The sequence below is a fragment of the Artemia sp. Qi Xiang Cuo genome, chromosome 16, assembly GCF_049724085.1.
Source record: "Artemia sp. Qi Xiang Cuo chromosome 16, ASM4972408v1, whole genome shotgun sequence".
Taxonomy (NCBI): domain Eukaryota; kingdom Metazoa; phylum Arthropoda; class Branchiopoda; order Anostraca; family Artemiidae; genus Artemia; species Artemia sp. Qi Xiang Cuo.
The window spans coordinates 40,455,309-40,477,255 of NC_142809.1; the positions used below are offsets into that span (position 1 = coordinate 40,455,309).

At 34.3% G+C, this 21,947-nt stretch overlaps 1 protein-coding gene across 1 annotated transcript in view; it reads left to right on the forward strand.

Annotated features, from left to right (window-relative positions):
- The window catches only part of LOC148942902 (heterogeneous nuclear ribonucleoprotein K-like), a 72,909-nt gene that overhangs the window by 33,217 nt on the left and 17,745 nt on the right, over positions 1-21,947 (forward strand). Inside the window, exons 4-8 of the mRNA XM_089102752.1 lie at positions 1,475-1,569; positions 3,490-3,546; positions 6,131-6,174; positions 11,427-11,499; positions 15,467-15,613. Coding sequence (XP_088958878.1) covers positions 1,475-1,569; positions 3,490-3,546; positions 6,131-6,174; positions 11,427-11,499; positions 15,467-15,613 — 416 coding nt within the window. The remainder of the gene's footprint in view (positions 1-1,474; positions 1,570-3,489; positions 3,547-6,130; positions 6,175-11,426; positions 11,500-15,466; positions 15,614-21,947) is intronic.

Genomic DNA, 21,947 nt, shown 5'->3' on the forward strand with positions numbered 1-21,947 from the left:
ATAATATATAAGAAATATACTACTAAATTCCCCATTAAATGTTCTTCCCAAACATAGTCATCGCAATTGCATAAAAGCCCCCCTCCCCCTAATGTGGTCAGATATAGCCATGGGCTCTATACAAAATTTTATGTTTTTATTTCAAATTGGCTTTATATTGTATTGAGAAACCAACTGTTAATAAGAAATAAGAGCACAAATAATGATAAACCCGCCAAATCAGCATACCTTTGTATATATCCTAGGGGTATGTTTGGCTCCGCTAGAGTGGGCTAAAAAAAGTTCTTTAATCTATCTTGGAGTCTAAGTCACTTCTGACAATGAATCTATTTTTAACAAGAGAAATGTATTAGAACAATTTTTTTTTAAGAAAAATAACCTTTATCATCTATTTCAGATATTATTTGTGTCCTTGATATATTTAATGTTTGCTACAAAAGAAATTATTTATATATGTAATTTAATAAAAACGAGTTAATAAACTTATGAAAGCTCAGGATGCACATTTAGTAATGTGAAACCGTTTGTTTTGTGTGGGAGTCGAAACCCTTGTTTCCGTACTGAGTATTCCATGGTGTGTTCAGTTTTTTTTTTTTTTTCTTAACTTAAAAAGGCTTAGATAGTAACGGCCTACAGCCGTGATTCCCAACGTGGGAACTAGGCCATGGCAATAGTTTTGTGAGTCATGTGCAGGACCTACACCCTTGGGCTGACTAATCTCTAGACCCTTAATTAACAAAAAAAACTTTTTTTGTGAAAAACGTCACATTCGTATGTATTTAAAAAAACAAAAAAGATACATGATGGTTTAGCAATGGCGTCATGCATTGTATAAAAGGTCTTGCATACAGACAATAAAACGTCATTAGTAGAAAATATGCCTAGTGGACGACTCAAAAGAAGATACCCAGTATATGGCCTTATAAGATTCTTTCAGGTGAATACACATAAGATTTTAGAAATGCCTAGGTGGGGCATGGTCCGAAACCGGTTGGGAACCTCTAGTCTTGACTCTCTCTTTTGTTTTGCTTAGTATCTTTGTTTCTTTGTTGTATCCCTTTTGTTACCAATTATGTGTATTTCTTGTTCAAATATTATTCTCTTATGTTTACTTTTGTTCGTTTTTTTCGTTATCACTTGTGTATATTTTTGATGTTCAGTTACTATAGAAATTGAGTTCGACGGACGTTCCCCAAAATACTGTAAAACAAATCTTGTTTGTCGCTTTTTCATGTTTGGTAGCATCTAAGGACTCTTAAAAAATAGCACCAGGAAGGTAGCGTCATAGCAACAAAAATAATGTTTTTTAGAACTTTAGAGTGACATCTTTGTGTTTTCTTCAGTGTCTATAGTTGAGATCCATGTTTTATTTTGATTTAAACTTACAATGAGAAGTGTTTTATAATCTTCTTTCGTGTACCTATGTCTAAATATAGTTTTTTTTGGTTTTAATTGACGCTTTGTTTAATTGCAGGTCTAAAGCGAACAAACGCTGAGCGTGCAGAAAATGCTCAAAAGAAATCGCGTTTAGTTGGAGATACAGAAGCACGTATTGTTATCCCTAACAAGGTAATTTGCTTTTAAAAATGTGTTCAGTTATTTTATTAACTCTTTTTTTTATTATTATTAACTTGTTTTTTCAATTCACCGACTTCTTTGTTCTTTTGTCATTTTTATTTGTGGCTCATAAATTTTTGTGAGCCTTTTTTCGATCACTTCGAAATGTTCAATCAATTCCACGTTTTATCTAAGTATGCGCTTCCGATGATAGAAGGTGAAGAAGGATACGGCACTAGACCCTTAAAGTCCAATCGGCGGTGCTGATCTCTTTCTCAAGGCCCTTCAACCAGGAAGTGTAATGGGGGGATGGGGGCCAGCCATCCTGTGCTTTCGCACACCCTTCCTGCTTACTTTCCCCAGATTTCCCCAGGTACCCAGTTAGAGCTGAGTCGACTCTGGCCGAGTTTACAGAGTCACACCACTGACCCCCGTTCCAAACCAAATAATTTGGATACGCTAGGATTCGAACCCTTGCCCAGGGTACCTGGGTGAGGGTTCGCAGGGTTCTGATGACAGTGCAATAATAAACAATAGCTATTATACAAGGGTTAATATCGCAGCTGTAAGATTACCTGCCTTTGGCCATGGTTGGTTTGGTTCAAATCTTAAATAAGACAAATTTTTTGTATTAGAGGACGTAAAAACTTTTTAGTCTTTGAGAGTAGATGTTTGGGGAAAATTTATTATCTACCTTTAGTGTATTCTGAGAACCAGCAACGGGTTTTTTCTTTTTTTTATTATATTTATCTCTTTCCTAATTTCTGGTTTCTAGTGCCGCCCTGATGTCGGTGGATAGACTGAGTCAGAAAGTCAGATCTCTCTCGGAAAGCCTTCTTCGTTTTTTCCCACATTTTTTAAACTAATAACATCAACAAAAATTATTGGGAGTTATACATTTTTTTAAAGTCAGTTTTTTCATTGTTTACTTATTAGACAAAAGAGTTGTGAGCCAGAAAACAATAGTTTTGTTTGTTTTGTTCTACTCGCAAAAACATCTTAATTCCTTTTCTTCTTTCTTGGGCTGCTTCTTGAGTGAAACTGTGAGGTGTATCATTGCTGTTTGGTTTAGAGTAAGCAATGTATTTATTAGCCTGCCAAATGATAAATCTTGGTTCAAAAATAGAATTTAACCTCAAACATCTAGTCGATTAATTGGAGAAGGGCGGCAATTTCTTCAAAATTTAGTCTTTCAAAATAATTATGGGTAGATCAAATCATTAGGGCTGACCTACTCTGCCCTCTAGACCTGCCTTTGTTTGAGGGTTAAATCAGAATCATCAAATAGATTAAAACATTATGCGTTCTTATTTATTTATTTTTTGTCATGGACACAAAAAGAACAGGGTTTGGAATAGATCTAAAATTTTAAAGGAAAGGCTACTATAAAAATCATATATTATTGGTGCCCACGAGTTTTCGGTTTTTGGAGAAAGGCGCCAAAAAAGTCTTATTTTACGTCATTGTTATTTAGTTTTGTTTTCTCCTGTTTGCGGTTATGGTACACGTTCTTGAGTCCTCTTCTTACTAAGAGTCGTCGCTTGAGAGTGAAATTTTATTTTTGTGTATTTATAATAAAATTCTTCTCCCGGGATTTCTCTAAATTTAAAGATATCCGGTATACACGAGAGCAAAGTTGTACACCGCCATCAAAAACGTAAGAATGTTCAAAATATGACGACGACTTTCTAGAAATCACATTTTTAAAGATACGATCGGAATGTTTCTATTATGTACGCAAAGGCTGTCTGCTGCGTCTATATATATATATATATATATATATATATATATATATATATATATATATATATATATATATATATATATATATATATATATATATATATTTCAGTTTGTGTCGATTTTGTTTTGTTATTTGCATTTAATCGTTACAATTTTTCGTTTTTTTTTCTGTATTTCCTCGTATTTCAGGCTGCTGGATCAATCATTGGCAAAGCAGGTCATAACATTAATCGTCTCAGGAATGATGTAAGTCCATTTTTAACAACCTAATTTTATATTGACTTGTTCTATTCTGACTCAGTTTAGTTTACCATTAAAAACTTTATGAGGATTTTCTGAGGGTATCATAGTATATCCAGTTAATGACTATATCGCTTTCCTTCCTTATTGTTGGGTTTATATCTGACGCACATTTTTTGTTTGGATCTGCATAATTCATTTAGTTAATTTGAAATATTCTATATTGACAAATCGGATATCTAAAATTGCTTTCAGATAATAAATGTTTTTCAATTTCTTAACAACTAATTGGGTTGCCTTATATGAAAAGTTTATAGCGAAATCCCTTAAAAGAAATATGAAAACCATGATAGTAGTCGATTAAATAGGGGATCTTGTTTTGCTTAGTGAATAATTATAATCGGTGACTAGGTAATCTTGAGTTTTCTGTGGTTGTCAAACATTTATATAGGTCAATTTATTTGATAGGCTAGAAATGAACCAGGGATTTATGAAGTAGGGAAATATGATTGTTGAAGTTCTATTTATTTCCATGAAATAGCAATAACAAAACTAATATCCCCAAAAGCTCAATGGCCCGTTATTTAGTAAGCGCCTTACAATAAATAAATAATGTTAAACTGGGAATATTCATACTAAACAACGCCTAAATATTAGATCTATAAGGAACAAGAGATAAACTCACCGACAGTCCCCACGAAACGGAGATCCTCCTATCACCCGACAATCAAAAACAAATTTTATATATGCTATTATATATGTTAGAATTCTTTTGATGAGAGATTATTCTTTAAACTAGAACAGGTACAACCGCAGGATTAAGTTTGGAGGGGGCGGGGGCGGGACAGCTTCTAAAAATTCCAAACATGAGAGAATTATCCAAATATGGATAACGTAGGAAATTTTAAGACGGAAATCTCGAAACGACAGATGTTCCTACCTAGGGGTATCATGCTCAATCTTTTGAAGGTGTCTTCATTAGTAGAGCAAGATCACATATCTACTTGTTTGTTTTGCATAGTAAAAATACATACCTTAAATATGTTTTAAGGTATGTTAAGGTATGTATGTATGTTCAAGGTAAAGTATCAAACATACCTTAAATCGAGGTGATGTGAACTTACTAAAGATGAACAACAGAAGAACCCTACTGTTCATAATTAATATGTAGTTATTGAAAAAAGCCCACGCAATGGGACCCCACTAGATTGATACTCTAAGCTAAGTTTTGCTGCTTTTCATAACTTTATAAAAGACGCTTACAGACAATCATGTTACTTATTATCGTTATAGGCGGACTCAGAAAACTGAATCGAGACTCCTGCCACTTATTTAGAAATATACTTTTTCTGTCATAGTTTTTGCCCACCCATCCAAGAGTTTCTTTTTATTAGGAAAAACATCTTCAGATATACTTGTAGTAAACCAACCTCCCTAATTTTGTTTTTAAGCTATTATGCTTTACCTTAAGTTCAGTAATTATAGTATTGTTTTCAGTCTTTAGGGTATTAAATTCAGTTTCCAAAAGAATACTACCTAACGCCTTTTGAGTTAACGCAACCGTTTTGAAAGATAGGGTTCCTCAAACTAGATATGTCCTCCTCCTCTTTCCTCGCCCCCTATAATGACATAACCATATTTGGACAACAACTGTGCTAAATTTAAGAAAGATACTTATCTATTTGGATTGTTGTAAAAAAAAATTGTGGACAAAGTAGAAAAGTAAAAGAACGTGTGGCTTTGTAATGTAAATCTCTGCTCCCATATTGCGTTAAAGTCAATATAAAGCAATATGAAAATGAACTCAAAAAGAGAAACTAACTGTACTAAATCGACGAAAACTTTCACTATATATCGTAACTTGACACAATAACGTTCCAGGAAAAGATCGGATAGTACCAGAGATAGTTCCTGGCTGGCATTCTAGGAATTCCTATGTATTAAGAAAATGGTAATTTTTTCATGGCAAATAGATTCTATCTATTAGGGGTAGGGGCATCAAGACAAGACCCCAAAATTGTAATAAGAGCAAAAAATGGCAAAAGAGACGCATCCACAGAACTTCCCAGCAGAAGTGAATTAAAGAAGGGAATTTCTTTGTGTGAGAGTTTCGAACTAATGAAAAATCTCTCACGAAAGATTTTCAGTTACTTTAAAATATCCAATCAGTTCTAATGTTGATAAAATTATTAGAATTGTCTACTTCACCTATCTCTGGTTCATGTGTGTTGTGTAATTTAATTCCAATAGATTTAAAAAAGTTATCAGGGTTTCTTTTTCTTTGGACTTGTTTTTCCTCAGGGCTAAAAGCTACTAATGATGTCCTTGGCTTGCTAAGGACATTCACGTGATTTTAATTTTCACGCGAAAGATTTATTGTGTCCTGTTATATGTCACTTTCAGATTTTTTTTTTATTAGGTTATTTGTTTATTTAATTGAGTGGATATTAACTTAGATTATTTTCTTCTTTTTCCGTTCCCTCACCGACTCCCATGGTGTTCCTCTCCCATTATTGATGAATTCCTATCGTCTCTCGCACATGGCAAAAAATTTGACTCCCGATGATGCTCCTTTTATTGACCGACACAGTACAATGCAAATGTCACTGTCCCTGATTGCTCCGGTCCTGAACGGTAACCCTCCCCTGTATTCCTTGTTCTTTTTTTCTCGTTTTATTTTAACTGCAGTTGCTGATATTGTAGTTTTATCATGCCTTTGGGAGTTATTTGATTCTCCCCTGGTATTTGGTTTGTATTTGAAGCCGTTAGTTATTTCAAAGCCCTTCTTTTTTCATTTATATAGAGTTGTTTCAAAGCAGGGGTAGTAAACCTTTATAATAACAGTAGCGAGTTTATAGTTTCGAGTCTCTTCATATGACTAGACAAATTTAGATTTGATCCTATTATCTGTATTTTTCTGATGCAATCGTTTTTTACATTTTACAAAAAAAATTATTGATATTAAAAAAAATGAGGCTTAAACTCGAAAACATAAGGAAATATAGAAATAAAATTCTGTAATAATCAATTATAAGACACGTGCCCACATGTCCTGCTTAGTGTCCTCCAAATATGTAGTTTTAAAGTATTGAATGAGTGTGATTTCAAAAAGATTTGAGATAGCCACCATTTGTGAAATATATAATCAATGTTTTTTGATTTTGGACACATGTGTGGCATATTAGCCTGGGATTTGTAATCAGCAAGGTTAGATATCCTCTAATACTATTTTTGGCCAAAATAAACAAGTTTTTTGCGTTTATAGCGGGAACTATTTCAAAGAAGTATTTTCTGGTGACTTGAATACTTCAATTTTTGGTTTCATATACTGGATTTATTTACGTTTTGTATAGTGGAAAATATGTGGAGTGTACAAAAAATATGATGGGTTCCCTTGCTCAATTAAAAGATGTAATTCGCACGATTTGAGTGGAACTCAAAAAGAGTTTGACTGAAAACAGACTTGACTAAAAAAGCTTAAAAAAGTGTTTGGGGTGTTCCAATCAGTGCAAAGTCTTTATTTAGTCTGGGTTTGTTCTTACGACCTAATATAGACAGGAACAAGAGTTGTTATTTTATTTCAATTTTCTATTATTAATTACGTTTCCCTTTTTGCTATCTCATGTAAAATTTTGTTTTAATCAGTCGTTTAAAATTTAAAGATAACGGTTTCATGTACTTATACACACTCATATGGGTAACTCTCTAAGCATTAGTAATATAAACTCATTGAAGCATAAAGCCACACTGTTGAAATTATCCGTTTTAGCTGCCTTCCAAGAAATCCCTCGAAAATTTCCCAGATTTATCTTTAGATATATTTAGTAAAACTATTTTTGTTTTTACTGCCGGTTAATTTTAAGAAAAAACGTAATATAAGTATCCCAAAGTTGTGTTATTTTGCACATTTTTTTGTAATTTTGATTGTTTGCTCTTTTTTTCTCCTGCACAAGTGCCATTGATTCTAGTTTCAAAATTGTTCGTGTGATTTAAATGAAATCGCATAGTTTTTTCGAAGTTTTTCAGTTCTGTAACTTTAGTTTTTACCACCTTCCTTTGTCTTTTTTAAAAGTTGCTATTCTTTTATCCAAGCATCTGCTTCCTTTTAATTATTTTCATTTCCCTCATAAAAGGCATTAATTTTTTACTGATCACATGCCTTGTCTTTGTTGTTTGTAATTTAGAATCGAAACTTCAAACAAAGGTCGAATTTGTATACACTTTAAAACGGTCATAAAAACGATCGTCGAACTAAGCATTCGAATTAAGGTCGTTTGGAATAATGTAAAAATGTTAGAAGTGCACTCTAAAAAGGCCATTTTCCCGTTAAAACTGAGAGATGTAAATGTAATCGGAAGTACTAATATTGAAACTTTAAAATGGATATTTTAACAGGGGGGTGGAAACCTAACCTGGAGGTGACCTCACCCCCTTCCTCTGTGTGTGCAGGTATTTTATGCTTTTAAGGTAAAGTGTATGGCCAGCTAGTAGTCTCTTGTTAGTTTTATTTGTTCCAAAGCCTTTTTCTATTTCAATTGTGGATTTTGAATTTTTTGGCCCCGATTTTTCAAGTTCCCTAGGGGGTTCTTGGACCAAACTTATGAGGAAGTCAGCTTATCCCCTTGCTCTCTTTGCGCAGGTATGTTATTTATGTATTCAAGGTAATGTGCGTTCTTAGTTTCAAGGTGAGTTCATAGGCTATGTTAGCTCTATTTGTTCCAATGCCTTTTTCTGTTTCGATAAAAGATTTTAAATTTTTCGGACATATTGTTTCCCCGGGTTTCCTTTTGACCAATTCTATGACGGCTTCGTGTTATCCCCGTGCTCTGTTTTGGGGTTTGATCCTTCAAGGTAATTTCTGCGAATAGTTACCTTTTGCTAGCTCTATTTGTTCCAGAGCTGCAAACGGTCAACAGTCGTTGATAGTTGACAACATGCGACAACCCAAGGCTTACCACTATTAAAATGAACAAATGGATAAACAGTGTAAGTAACGGGGATGCGTTATTGAGGAGCAAATTCAATAGGTCAATTCAGTGGTCAAACTCCATTTTCAAGCAAACATAATTTAATTATTGTTTGCTATATTATAATACATAATATAATAATTATTTAATTATTCTTCCAACGTTTAAGATTGATTGCAATGATTTTCAGTTAAATTCTGAATAGATTTCAATTAAAAGTAGTAGAAGTGCACTATTAAACGTAGCAAACATGTCAGAAGTTGCACTTCTAAACAAAAGACTTGATAAGCTTTCATGTACTAATAGTCTAAATTCCGCTTTTCCGATGATTATGTAGCTACTAAAGTCAAGCTGAACACTAGCAGGGTTGAGGGCCAAAGTCTCAGGCGGAGGACCGAGTTTTAAAATTGACGCATGACCGACAAGTCCCCTGGACTCGCAGGCGAACGGGGCAACCTATATTTTTCAGATGTCCCCTTAGCATCCAATGACGTGTCATTTTTAGCCAAAATGTGTCCGTGTTGAAATCTCAAAAACTAGTGGTTATTATGTTTTATCAGTTGTATTATTGACCAAAAACGCTTTGTAAACATCTTTCAAAAAGGCCATTTAACATCAAATATAAAGAAAACGAAAAAAACATTCGTACAAAATGACTTAGTGTGAAAGCACGGAAGTTATATAAACATTAAATCTCTTACTTTGGAGAAATCCTTTATGTACGACATTCGCAAAAGAGAGAGAAAAAGCACTGCTTTGGTGAAAAGTGACTTTTTTTTCCCCAAAATATATATTCAGTTGGGAAAGGTTTTATTTTATGTCATAAATTTACAAAATGTGTTCATTTTTTGCTCTTTTATGTCATTGTATCCTTTTGACATAAAATGTGTCCAGTTGGCAACCCTGAGCACCTGTACCGAAGTGCCATCTAGGACAACAGCATCATCTAAATGTTAATTCGTTTCGTCCAGCGTAGTAGGCTAACTAGTTTCAAGAAATAGTCAATCATGATTCGGTCGAAACCGAGTATCTGTACAAAAGTTCACATGATGTAGGGACGCACCTCACATACTCTTGCAACGGCGATTTCAATGGCACCGAATTTTGCATTTACTATACTTTCTGAGTCCTGAATGAGCACTTCTAGGGATTGAACTTGTTCATACTAGAATGACAGAACCTTGTATATACGTGTGAACGGATTTTTGGTGGTAAAGACTCTAAGAAAAAATATTTCCAAAAACCTATTATGTAATCTTCATCGTTACAAAAATTAAAGAAATCTCTTTTCTGCAATTTCTTGTAAACTTAGAAAATGTAAATACTGGTTTTGGGCGGAAAAGAGCCGGATTCCCTTGCAATTATTTTTTATCTGAGAAAATCTGTTACTATTCAGTGACGGTTTAGTTTAAAAAAAAAATGCAGGATCGCCTGCAACTATTGATTAATTGAGCCTGTCCCTGGTAAGTAGAATAATTTTTTCCTAATATCTTGTAATGTTACCCTAAAATGTATCTAAAATCATAGTAATATGCAAGAAATTCCATTCCAATCTTGTAACTGTTCTTTGATTTTCTATAATTACATTATTATATACTTGCTGCTCGGATTGTGGCTGTACCGTTAAGTGTTAAATCTTATTTGCGGGCCAGAATTCTCCTTTGCTGGCTAATAGAGAGCAGTTTTAGGCGGGGGAGATAAAGGGAGCACTTGTCCCGGGCCTAGAAATTTTAGGGGCGCAAAATTTCAAATAAGTAATATTAACCCCTATCATTTTGTATTTTTTTAGTATTTTTTATTAAAATAAAATTGAGGGCGCAGTTGGCAGCAAGTATAAACAAATTGGATTCGACTTTCCATTTTTCTCCATATCTTCATCATCATTCCTTGAAAATAAAAGTAAGTAGACCAAATTTAATTAATCTTAATGTTGTTAGAATTAATTGTGAAAAATGGAGATGAAGAAGTATTCGCAAACGTAAGAGTTGGCTATCAAATATTACTAACGATTGCATTGTCGGTGGCCAGTAATGAGGGGTCGTTTAGTAAGCTCGAATTAATATTAACATACCTTAGATCGCCTATGGGCCAGAAGCGATTAAATGATTTAGCGTTAATGAGCATAGAACGCGAAGAATTATAAACAATCAATTGGAACGAGATAATTAATAATTTTTAGAGGCTCAAGTAAGAAAAGTCCGATTTAAATAAAGGAAAAATTTTTGTTAATAAGTTATATATTTTTTTTTAATTTTGGACTGATTTTTTGGGATAGGGGGAGGGGCTAATCAAGATTTTGCTCCGGGTGCAGAGCCACCACTGCAGGCTAAACTGTAATATGATGTGGAATCAAGTAGAATAGAAGTAGAAAAATGAAGTAAAATCAAGCCAAAAAAGACTTGGTTTATTAAAATCAATCCTTTAATAAAGTTACGAATGAATAATGTTATTGTAGATTTGCGGAAGTCGGAAGTCGGAAATTCAATAGCCAAAATCTCGAATTTTACAGATATTAATAAACGTACGAATTTAAAACTCTGGCGGAGTTATCGAGGGTTGGAGTTTTTTTTTTTTTTTTTTATCCTAAATGATATCTTGTGTATGATTTTGTCACTCCGTGTGCATTCGCTCGTAGTAGAGTGAATTCTTTATACTTTTGATTAGAAGTTCAACTACTATTTATGCAATAAAATTCTTTATATTTGTAGGTTTTATTTTCTCTCCTTGGTATTATGTTCTTGAACTAAAAAGATATTAGAAGGTTTAGGTAAAAACTTGGAAAGAGTAAGTCCTTTCTCATCCCTCTATTCGGTCCTACATCCGTACTGTCTTGTAAATTCAATGCATCCATCCCAAATCCCCTTTTCTCCATCCATTTGAGTTGATTCCGCAGGTCTTTTTATAACACATATTTTTTAGACTCCTTACTGTTAATGCTGACAAAGACAACGTGGTCACGATTGTGAATGATGTATTCAAAGGAATTGATGACGTAAGTACTGTACTGTCTTGATAAAAAAAAAATTGTCGTAATTTTATCTATTGCAGCTAATTCAATGTCGTTCTAAAGTGGACAGCAAAACAGACACTGTTCGTTTCTTAATTTTAATCTATATATAGCTCACATTTTTGTTTTTTGAGGGGTAGGGGACAGGACCCCAATTTCCCCCCTCCCAGCTGAAATTTAGTTTCTTCAAAAATCTTGTCAAAACTAAGATAAGCATTCATAATTCAAGCATCCACAGAATTGGTCAGTTTTCTTCAGTATATCTTTGTCTTTTTGGTACTATATGGCTCACTTTTCTGTATTCACTGTAATTTTTACTTGATTTGGGGAAATTGGCTCCAATTTTGCCCCTCCCCAAAATTTTGATGAAATTATGCCACTGGGGGGAGGGATTGTCAGTTAGACCCAAATAAACCTGTTTTGCAGCTACTGGAGCATGGAGGGTTTTTAATGCATTATTTTGGGCTGATCAAACTTTTGCTGGTAGGTTTAAATCTGGAATAATGAATGAAGAAGCGGGAAAACCTGTATCAAACAGTTCGTGGTAACGAACTGTAAGTAAGGAGCGACCCGGCTCAATGGTAACCGAAACTCTAGAAAACGGGTTATTGATACCAATAGATATATCAAAAGAATCAGATTTCAATGCTGATTTCAAATATATAACTTTCATCAAGTTTAGTGCTACCCATCAAAAGTTACGCGCCTGAGAAAATTTGGCTGATTTTCAAAAAAAGGGGAAAGACCCCTAAAAGTTTTTGAACCTTAATGAAAATCACACCATCATATTCAGCGTATCAGAGAACCCTACTGTAGAGGTTTCAAGCTCCTATCTACAAAAATGTGGAATTTTACATTTTTTGCCAGAAGAAAGATCACGGATGCGTGTTTGTTTGTTTGTTTGTTTGTTTGTTTGTTTGTTTGTTTTTTCCCCCAGGGGTGATCGTATCGACCCAGTGGTCCTAGAATATCTTGGGAGGGCTCATTGGAACGGAAATTAAAAGTTCTAGTGCACTTTTTAAGTGACCAAAAAAAATGGAGGGCAACTAGGCCCCCTCCCACGCTTATTTTTTTCCAAGTCACCCGATCAAAATTTTGAGATAGCCGTTTTGTTCAGCATGGTCGAAAATATGATAAATATGTCTTTTAGGATGACTTAATCCCCCGAAGTTCCCAGAGGGAGGGCTAAAAGTTATGAACTTTACCCAATGTTAACAGATAGTATTGGTTATTGTGAAGTATACAGAAGTTTTCAGGAGGTTTTTTTTCTTGTAGGGGGAGGGAAGGGTGGGCCGGGGGATATGATGGAGGATTTGTTAATGAAGGAAGTTTTCATGGGGGAAGGGAAATTGACATGAAGGGGGCGCCGGACTTGCCAGCATTATTTATTGGTTATTGGGAAGTATACAACCATTTTCAGGAAGGATTTTTTTCTGGAGGGGGGGGGGGGCTAGAGGAGGGGGTTACTCTGGAGAAGAATTTCGTGGAGGATGTTTCTTTGGGGTAAGGTACATTTCTATGAAGGGGGCGCCGGATTTCCAAGCATTATTTAAGAAACGATCAGAAATTAAATAAAAAAAAAACAAGTTTTTTCAACTGAAATGTAAGAAGGAATATTAGAACTTAAAACGAACAGAAATTATAACGCATGTGAGGGGGTTCTCCCCCAAGTCAGTACCTCGCTCTTTACGCTACAGTTTTTTTTAGTGCTTTCAAAAGAGCTATCTATTCTAATTAAACGGCCTTTGTGATTCAGGGGTTTCTGAATCAAAATTTTTTTAACTTTTAACGTAAAGAGCGTGGTATTGACTAAGGGGAGAACCCCTTCATATAAGTAATAACATATACGTAATAAAAAAAACAATAAAAAAACAAGCGATACGGCTCAATAGTAATCGAAACTTTTAAAAACGAAATTTTGATGTCAATAAATGTATCAAAAGAATGTGTTTATAATGCTGATCCTAAATATATAAATTTTATTAAGTTTAGTATTACTCATCAAAGGCTACGAGCCTGAGAAAATTTACTCGATTTTTTAAAGAGGGGGAAACATCCCCTACAAGTGAAAGAATTTTAATGAAAATCACACCGTCAGATTCAGCGTATCAGAAAACCCTATTACATAGGTTTCAAGCTCATATCTGCAAAAATCTGCAACTTTGTATTTTTTGCCAGAAGAAAAATATACGAATATAGAAGTTAGTTACGTAAGTTAATTTGTAAAGACATCAATTTAGCAAAAGAAAATTAAAATTTTTATACAAATAAAAGCTTCATTAAATAAAAAACGATCAGAAATTAAATAAAAAAAGCAAGTTTTTTAAACTTAAAGTAAGGAGCGACATTAAAACTTAAAACGAACAGAAATTATTCCGTATATGAAAGGGGCTGTCCCCTCCTCAACGTCTCGCTCTTAAAGCTAAAGTTTGACTCTGTCTCAAAACTTTATTTCTTAAAACAATAAAAAACTTTAGCGTAAAGAGCGAGGCGTTGAGGAGGGGACAGCCCCTTTCATATACGGAATAATTTCTGTTCGTTTTAAGTTTTAATGTCGCTCCTTACTTTCAGTTTAAAAAACTTGTTTTTTTTTATTTAATTCTTTATAAGATTTGATGTGTTGTTTAGTTCTGCATATTAGGAACTTATTTGTGCAATAATATGTGAACAGAGTCTAAATTTAAGGATAAGAATTTTGTCAAGATATTTAGGATACCATTCTTCGAATATCCCCGGGCAGCTATGTGGACTAGTCATTTAGACCCCCTCTCCCCATTGTTTGTAGGTAAGTATCTCTTGCTTTTTAGAAATAAAAGGAAGTCAAAATAATCCTAAAAGAAAAGAAGAATCACTTGCTTTTAATCGTAATTTTACCAAACTCGACATTACCTCTCCGTATCTACTGGCCGAGGCGTCAGCCGGAACATGATTGTTGAGATCTGACAAAAATAAACATATATTAAAAAGAAAAAGCAATAACTAAAACAAAAAATTGGGAAATTTTAAAGAGGGATTGGATTTTTAAGAGGGATAAGAGAAAAATTGGGAAAATATTAATTTATACTGTTAGCAGGGGAATAAATCAGCACTGATAGACTTTACAAGTCAGGCGCTTGTTACTTTATATTTTTGCCTCTGTAGTAGATGTGGGTTCAAGGTTCAAGGTTTTACTATTAATACCATATTTACACAACATATTAAATTCCCGACAGAGAGAAAACTCGACAGAGTAGGGAACTAAGTTGGGACATAACAATCAACGAAGAATACTGATTATTCGTCAATCTTGGGCTTTCGGGATTGGTGTTAGTTTGGTTCGGGCATTAAGCCAATGAGATTCAAAAATAAAAATGTACCATAAATCTTTAGACTCTAGCTAAAAATAATAAACAACAAAATGACTATAACTCTACAGACTCTTAACTCAAAATAAACAACAAAACGGCTTCAAGATGAGCAAAACCCGGAAAGCGTCGTGGACTTGGAACAAATTAAGAACTTGGAAAAAAAGCATCAAAGAACTTAAAAAATAAAATAAAAGTGGAATCAAAATTTTAAAAATAGAACAAAATATCCGGATCAAAAATTGAATTACTCCTGTTCAATATAAAGCATAAAAAGCGTATTAAACGCCTTTTATCTTTGTTCTGAATTAATTTGTCATTTATTTTTCCTAAATTGTCTTAGTTTTTTCCCATTTACCCAGTATATATATATATATATATATATATATATATATATATATATATATACATATATATACACATATATATACATATATATACATATATATACACATATATATACATATATATATATATACATATATATATATATACATATATATATATATATATATATATATATATATATATATATATATATATATATATATATATATATATATATATATATATATATAAACTGGGTAAGTAACTTTCGACGATTTTAGCATCGTGCAAATGATACTCGTGGTGGTCAACGGAAGGACGATTTCAACTGCAAGCCGGGTGAGGCTGACATCCGTCTGCTAGTTCATCAATCGCACGTTGGTGCCGTTATTGGCAAAGGAGGCTTTAAGATCAAAGAACTTAAGGAGGTAAGATAATAAAAGTTGTTATTCATGTAATGCTTTGCTCAATTAGCTTGCAAAACACTCATTGGAATCTGAAGATGCTTATGCAAAAGCAAGCTCCAGACGTAAATTTCAATGTGACATTAGAAATGTCGGCTTTTCTGTATTTTTGATGCAACCCAGGAAGGGCCAACCTCAAGGGTGTCTGCAGCAGTTTTGTTCCAGGCAACGCCGTATCCAGGGGGGCTAGGTAATTTGACCCCCCCCCCCCCGAAATGTTTGTTCGGCTCGTAAAAACACACAATGTTGTGCGAAATGTTTGTCCGGGTTCCAGGCAACCCTGCATATTTGCTTATCTCCAAAACAGAAACTATTATGTATTTAATTTGTTTACTTTTAATTACAACTCGTGTTAAAGAGTGTCAGTTGAGATGGATATTTTTTTGTTCATGGCGTCATATTTGTTATAAATTTTTCTTTTATGGATATTTTTTTTTCTGAAAGGACGGAAGGTATCGGGTCACTCCCCTTTTTGGAAGTCATACATAGCTTCTAATTTCTCTATTTTCTTCATTCTACTTAATCAAAAGAAAACTTAATTTTAAAGAAAAGGTCCTTGATATTTTTTTTAAATTCTCAGTTATTTGTCTACGTCCTTTTCTCATGTAAGGTAAGATTGGATGTCGAAATGAATTTTTAGAAAATCGCACGCGACCCACGGACTGTAGGTTGTCCATCACTAACAAAACATGGGTTAAATCCATATCTGTATTTGTTTTTGTTAAACTGTTTTATTTAAACTAAAGAGAGAATAACTATGACTTTCAGATTACCCTGAGATTGATTGATTGCTAATTTCTCATGTTCATTAACACATTCGGAAATCGTCCAGGTTACAAATTTCCTTAAAAATATACCTACAGCTTAGAACTAAAATATTTTTTTTTTATTTAAGCAATGTCGGGATAGACAAATTTCAATTTAATCACTGTTGGGGTAGAGAAATTTCTATGGTACATTGGGTAATACGGGACACGGAGTTCGAACTCAGCTGCAGCCACCCGCTGCAGGGTCCGAACCAGATTTTGGTGATGAGATTATTTCATGTTAATTAATACAAGAAGAAGGTCAATGTTTTTTAAGATAGCTTGGATAGTGATCGTTTTGCTTTTCATTCTTATAATAAAAAAAAACACTTATTTTAGTATTTAATTCTATTTCTATTAATGCTGTCTTATTGATTTTTATGAGTTTTATAATCCCTACCACTTCCCATCTGGTATGGCCGTTCGGACAGGGAAGATTTTCATCTAGGAGTAAATCCGGATTAAACTTTATGAAGGTCTAATGCTTGGCTACTGCATTAGATTTTTGGTATTATTGCAAGCAGTCGCTCTCATGACAAACTATCTTGAAGTCCCAAGGACATAAAAATAAAGTTTTTTGCCCCCTTACTCATCTTGGGTCTATTCATTCCTGAAAACTGGGGGTTTCTACGATTTATCTTTTAGTTGTTATACAATTATTAAGATCTTTCGCATTGTATAAATATCTCCTTTATTGCAACACTGACTTGTGAAGGAAGAAACAAGCTGAAACATTTCCTGTTTATACAAAAAGTCCAACCCAAATGGTTGTAGAGTCCAATTTACGTGCATCATAAGAGTCAAGTATAAATAATTAATCGGCCGGTACAACCGTTTCCTATATTCTTGCATAGTTTTAACCATTGAGTCACTGTTTTTTGTTGTTTTTTAACCCAGTTTACTGCCAATTAATGGCAGTGTCTGTGTTTTGCTACCGCAGTCAGGAAAGTTACATTTTCTAGATCTACATGATGGTATTTTTTTTGTCGCTTATTTTCTGCTGATTTCTCACACATGCTGCTTTTTTAAAATTGCCGCCTGCGAAGTATTAAAACTGCATGCCTGCTTTGAGCATCTTTTGTATCAAAAATTGAGTTGCTGAATTTTCCTAATTTTTTAAGACGTGTATGGTTGTTGAAATTTCAATGTAAGCAATTCAAAGAATCAGATTTCATTTTTAATGTCCTTTCTATCTTAATAATTTAGATGAGTTGAGCTACTTGAATAGAACTTCCAAGTGTTTTCAGGACTGGAGGTTTAAACTGATCCCTGAAAAATTCATTCGCTCGACTCTACTATTCTTTTTAAAATGTCAGAGAGCAAGCTTATCAGAAAAAGGTTTACCCTAGCAACAATGATCACTGTAGTAGTTTGAGGGAGGTGTAATTAAATTGACCACTCCTGTTGCTCAATCCTTCGCTTCACATGATTTCACTAAATTTTTAGTATGGCTTTTAGAAATTAGCAGCAAATTGCCTTACATAACTGTAGCATACTGCTTTGATAAAAAAATTTTTGGAAATATCAATATCTATTATTCATTTGTCCTTTGACAGTCGAGCGTTGTCTGAAGCAATCCCAGAAGAAGCTGTCACGGGAGAATCCTTTTGTTTTGAATGTCATTCCCTTGGTAACTGTGTCTTTTGTAAATACATTATTTGATTTATTTGTTTAATGACTCAATTTATCAAACTCAGACATGCAATACTTATATTCTAAGTAAGAAAGTCGTATCTCGAGTTATTCCAAGTTTGCAGTAGTCATTTTAATGACACTGTTTACCGCACTCGCTTCAGATGTATCTGGCAGCTTGAGAGCACTCCTACAACTGCTTGATGTTTTGAAGAGACGTGAAGGAGCACGTCTAAAAAAAAGTTTGAAGTAAAATAAAAGTTATCATTTAAGACTATTGAATCATCGAATTCATGGGTGATTTACATACTATACCACGTGTGAGTCCTTGTCCCCAAAAAGGTTTCCAATGAATGTCTGACCATTTGATTTATACGAGGTGTTGGTAAATATTATTGGCATCAAATTGATATGCTCAAGGATGTGGATTTATTTTTATTGTTTCAATACTGATTGTATATAAGTTGATATTACCTTTTTTTTTCACGAAATTGTATACGACCTATGCAGGAGAGTAGAAGCGCCTCCGTATGTGCGAATACCCCAAATACTGGAGGCTTTTCAGTATGTTCTATGACTTTCGGTGTCGTCCGTCTTTTTTGTTCTTTTTTTACGAATATGTCTCGACAGATTCATGCTCATCTTGGCTGGCTTACAATTCGGGAGATGGATACTCACCCATGATTTTTTTTTTTTTTTTTTTTTTTAATTAGATTGGCATAAGGGTTTGGCAGATTCTTCCAGTCCTTGTAAGAAGGAATGGGCCGGAGGTATGAACGTGTAAACTAGTTCTTGGGGCCTAATTTAGATTCTAGATCTATTCTGGATGGGTTCAATCATTTAATACAACATTTCCGAGTCAGCAACTAGTTGGCATTCTTATACCTTGTTTGCTGCTCTTTACCACAGCTATCATTGACTAGGTTATATTTAAATTTGCTAACGTGACCCTCCCCGTCTAACTAAAACGTGTAATGTATCATTTATCATACAAGTTACAAAATGTAATTATTTTATTTAAAAAACTTGCGCGCGAAAAGTAATGAAAAAACGTGCTTGTAAAGTCGAATATTATCATCAACTTAGATTTTAAAAAATTAGTTGATCTTGAAGCTCATTGACTTGCAAGAATATTTCTTAGATTGGTTTTCAGGCATTAACAAAAAAACGACCTAAATAAACATAGCAGCGTTCGGCCTCTAATTTTTGTTACGGAACTTAGAATTGTCCCTAATTGTTTGCGGATGACTGAAATCTCTGTTGTCTAAATGTTGTTTCCTTGGTAACTCCTCGTGTCAGAAGAATTGGGTAAATTTTTTATGTGCGCCCTGGATGGGTAATAGTTGATCTTCAGGCTTTGTCAAGTACCGCCAACACAGTTCGTTGATATGCCAGTGAGCTACTGAGAGTTTCAGGGAGTAGATCTCTGGTACTACGGTAAGACTTCTTTTTCTCAAACAGGAATTGTAATCACTTGTATTATAGTATCTAGCGCTCCTACTCCCGCCTGTGTCAATGAGGTGAGTGGGTGCAAAAGTTCATATAGTCGCTATCTAGTTGAGGCTTGTGGTACTACGGTAATCATTCTTAGTCTTGAAGTGGAATTGTAACTTTTCAATTTTTGGGTATAAAAATTACATGCAGCTGATAGTCTAGTTTCTGATGTTCTTGTTCTAAGTTGTATCTACAGGATAGAGTGGGCGTAACTAGCAGCTAGTCTTAGTACGATATCTGGTACTACAGTAACCCTTCTTATTTTTTTAAAGTGGAGCTGTAATCATTTGCACGGTAGTTTATGGTGCCCTTGTTCCGATTTCTTGTTCCAAATTTTGTTGGAGCACTTGCTCTAACTTATGTGTATATTGGAAGGAGTTGTAGTGAAGTACCTGTAGTTGATATTCTAGTTCCCGATGTCCTTGCTCTAAGTCGTGTCTAAAGGACGAAGTGTGTGCAAATAGTAGCTAGTTTAATTGAGGTTTCTAGTTCTACGGCAAGCCTTTTTTTAGATGAAAGTGGATTGTAGTAAAAATGCATAAAAATCATTGACACCTTTGCTCAAATTTGTATCTAAATGAGGGGGCGGATGTACAAGTCATTTTATAGCTAGTCTAATTTCTAATGTCCTTGGCAAGTTCCTATACTACGAGGTATGTCGCTTTCCATATCGACTGATTTCTGAATGGCAATTGCAAATTCCTAAGGTTTCGCATAAGTTTCTATCGTAATGTGACGTGGTACACTAGCGACTGTATATCAAACAATCAGTTGCACAAGGGTGGCTCGATCCCATGACTATGGGTCTATCTGGTTATTTGCTATTGAAATATAACAGTTTTAATTTATATAAAAAAACATGCCTTTTAGACTATCCGTATCTTTTCTTGTGGGAAAAGTTAAGAACCTTGCTCTGTATGCGTATTCAGTCATTTTAGGGAGATTCTTTCGTCAGAAGTTGCACTATTCGGTTACCTAAAATGAAGTACGGTACCTCATTCTGGTAAGCTAATCCGTCGCTGGTAGAGGGAAGATTTCATCTTGTCCCTAGAAGAAGAAGGATTATGTATTTAATTTTTCATTACAATTCTGAAAAAATGAGTATCAGTCCGGTTCAATCCCCTTGAAAATTCATTGCTCTTACTTTTTTTGTATGGACCATCATTTGAAATTATATAGTTAATAAAGCAGCCCTAGGCGGTAAGGGAGTTTCTCTTCTTGGTGCAAAGATCGATAGTATGCCATTAGAGATGATAAAATGTAGCGATAACGTGTCATAACAGAAGAATCGGCATTGTTGCTGGATAGACTTTGGCGAACTTACAGTTGACAAATAGCTGGTTTGAGAGGGTTATATGGGATGAAGTTTTCGTTTTTGAGTACTTTACTGTATGGAAGGGTTGGAAGTAGTAGCAAAGATCTCGAGGATTCTCAGATCTGTTCGCTTTGTTCTTTTTTTTCTAATTCTCGAATTTTTAGATTCGAAACTTTTTTTTGCTATAGCACTAAAGAAGTTCACGGCTTGCTCGTTTTTTATTGTCATATTATTTGAAAAAAACTACGTTTTATCAATAGTTGAAGGGGCAGAGTTATAATGTCAAACTTTAAAACTTACAGGGAGGCACAGTTGGGGGGGGGGCGCCCCCCCCAACCCCCGCTTTCGCAGCCTTTAAATAAAAAAAAATTTAACTGAAAGTAAGGAGCGACATTAAAACTTAAAACGAACAGAAATTATTCCATATATGAAAGGGGCTGTCCCCTCCTCAAAGTCTCGCTAGTTATCACTAAAGTTTTTATTGTTTAAAAAAAACAGTTGTAAGAAAGTCAAACTTTATCGTAAAGAGCGAGGCGTTGAGGAGGGCACAGTCTCTTTCATATATGGAAAAATGTCTGTTTGTTTTAAGCTTTAATGTCGCTCTTTACTTTCAGTTTAAATTTTTTTTTTTATTCAATTGCGACGAAAGCGAGGGTTTGTGTGGACGGCAGCCCCCCAACTGTGCCTCTTAATACCTGTACTTTTTACGGTTCAACCTTTTAACTCAGACTCTTTAAATCTTTAGAAAAAGTAGTTTTTTTCAAATAATTTCTGCACGTTTTTGTACAGTTTATTACTTAAGCCGCGTTTTCAGGCTCAGCGGGTTCAAACATGGATTGTTCTTGTCTAGTTTCAAGTTTCTAGTTTTTCATCAAGTTTTGTCTAATATCAGCGGGTTTGAAGCTTCAACCCGTGTTTGATGCACTAGATGCACAGCTGTACAATGCTTGATGCACTAGACGCGAAAAACCCGTGTTTAAAGACGGGTTGTTCAAGGATCAGCAGGTTCGAACACGGGTTGTTAGCTTCTAGTGCAACAATCGTTTTTCAT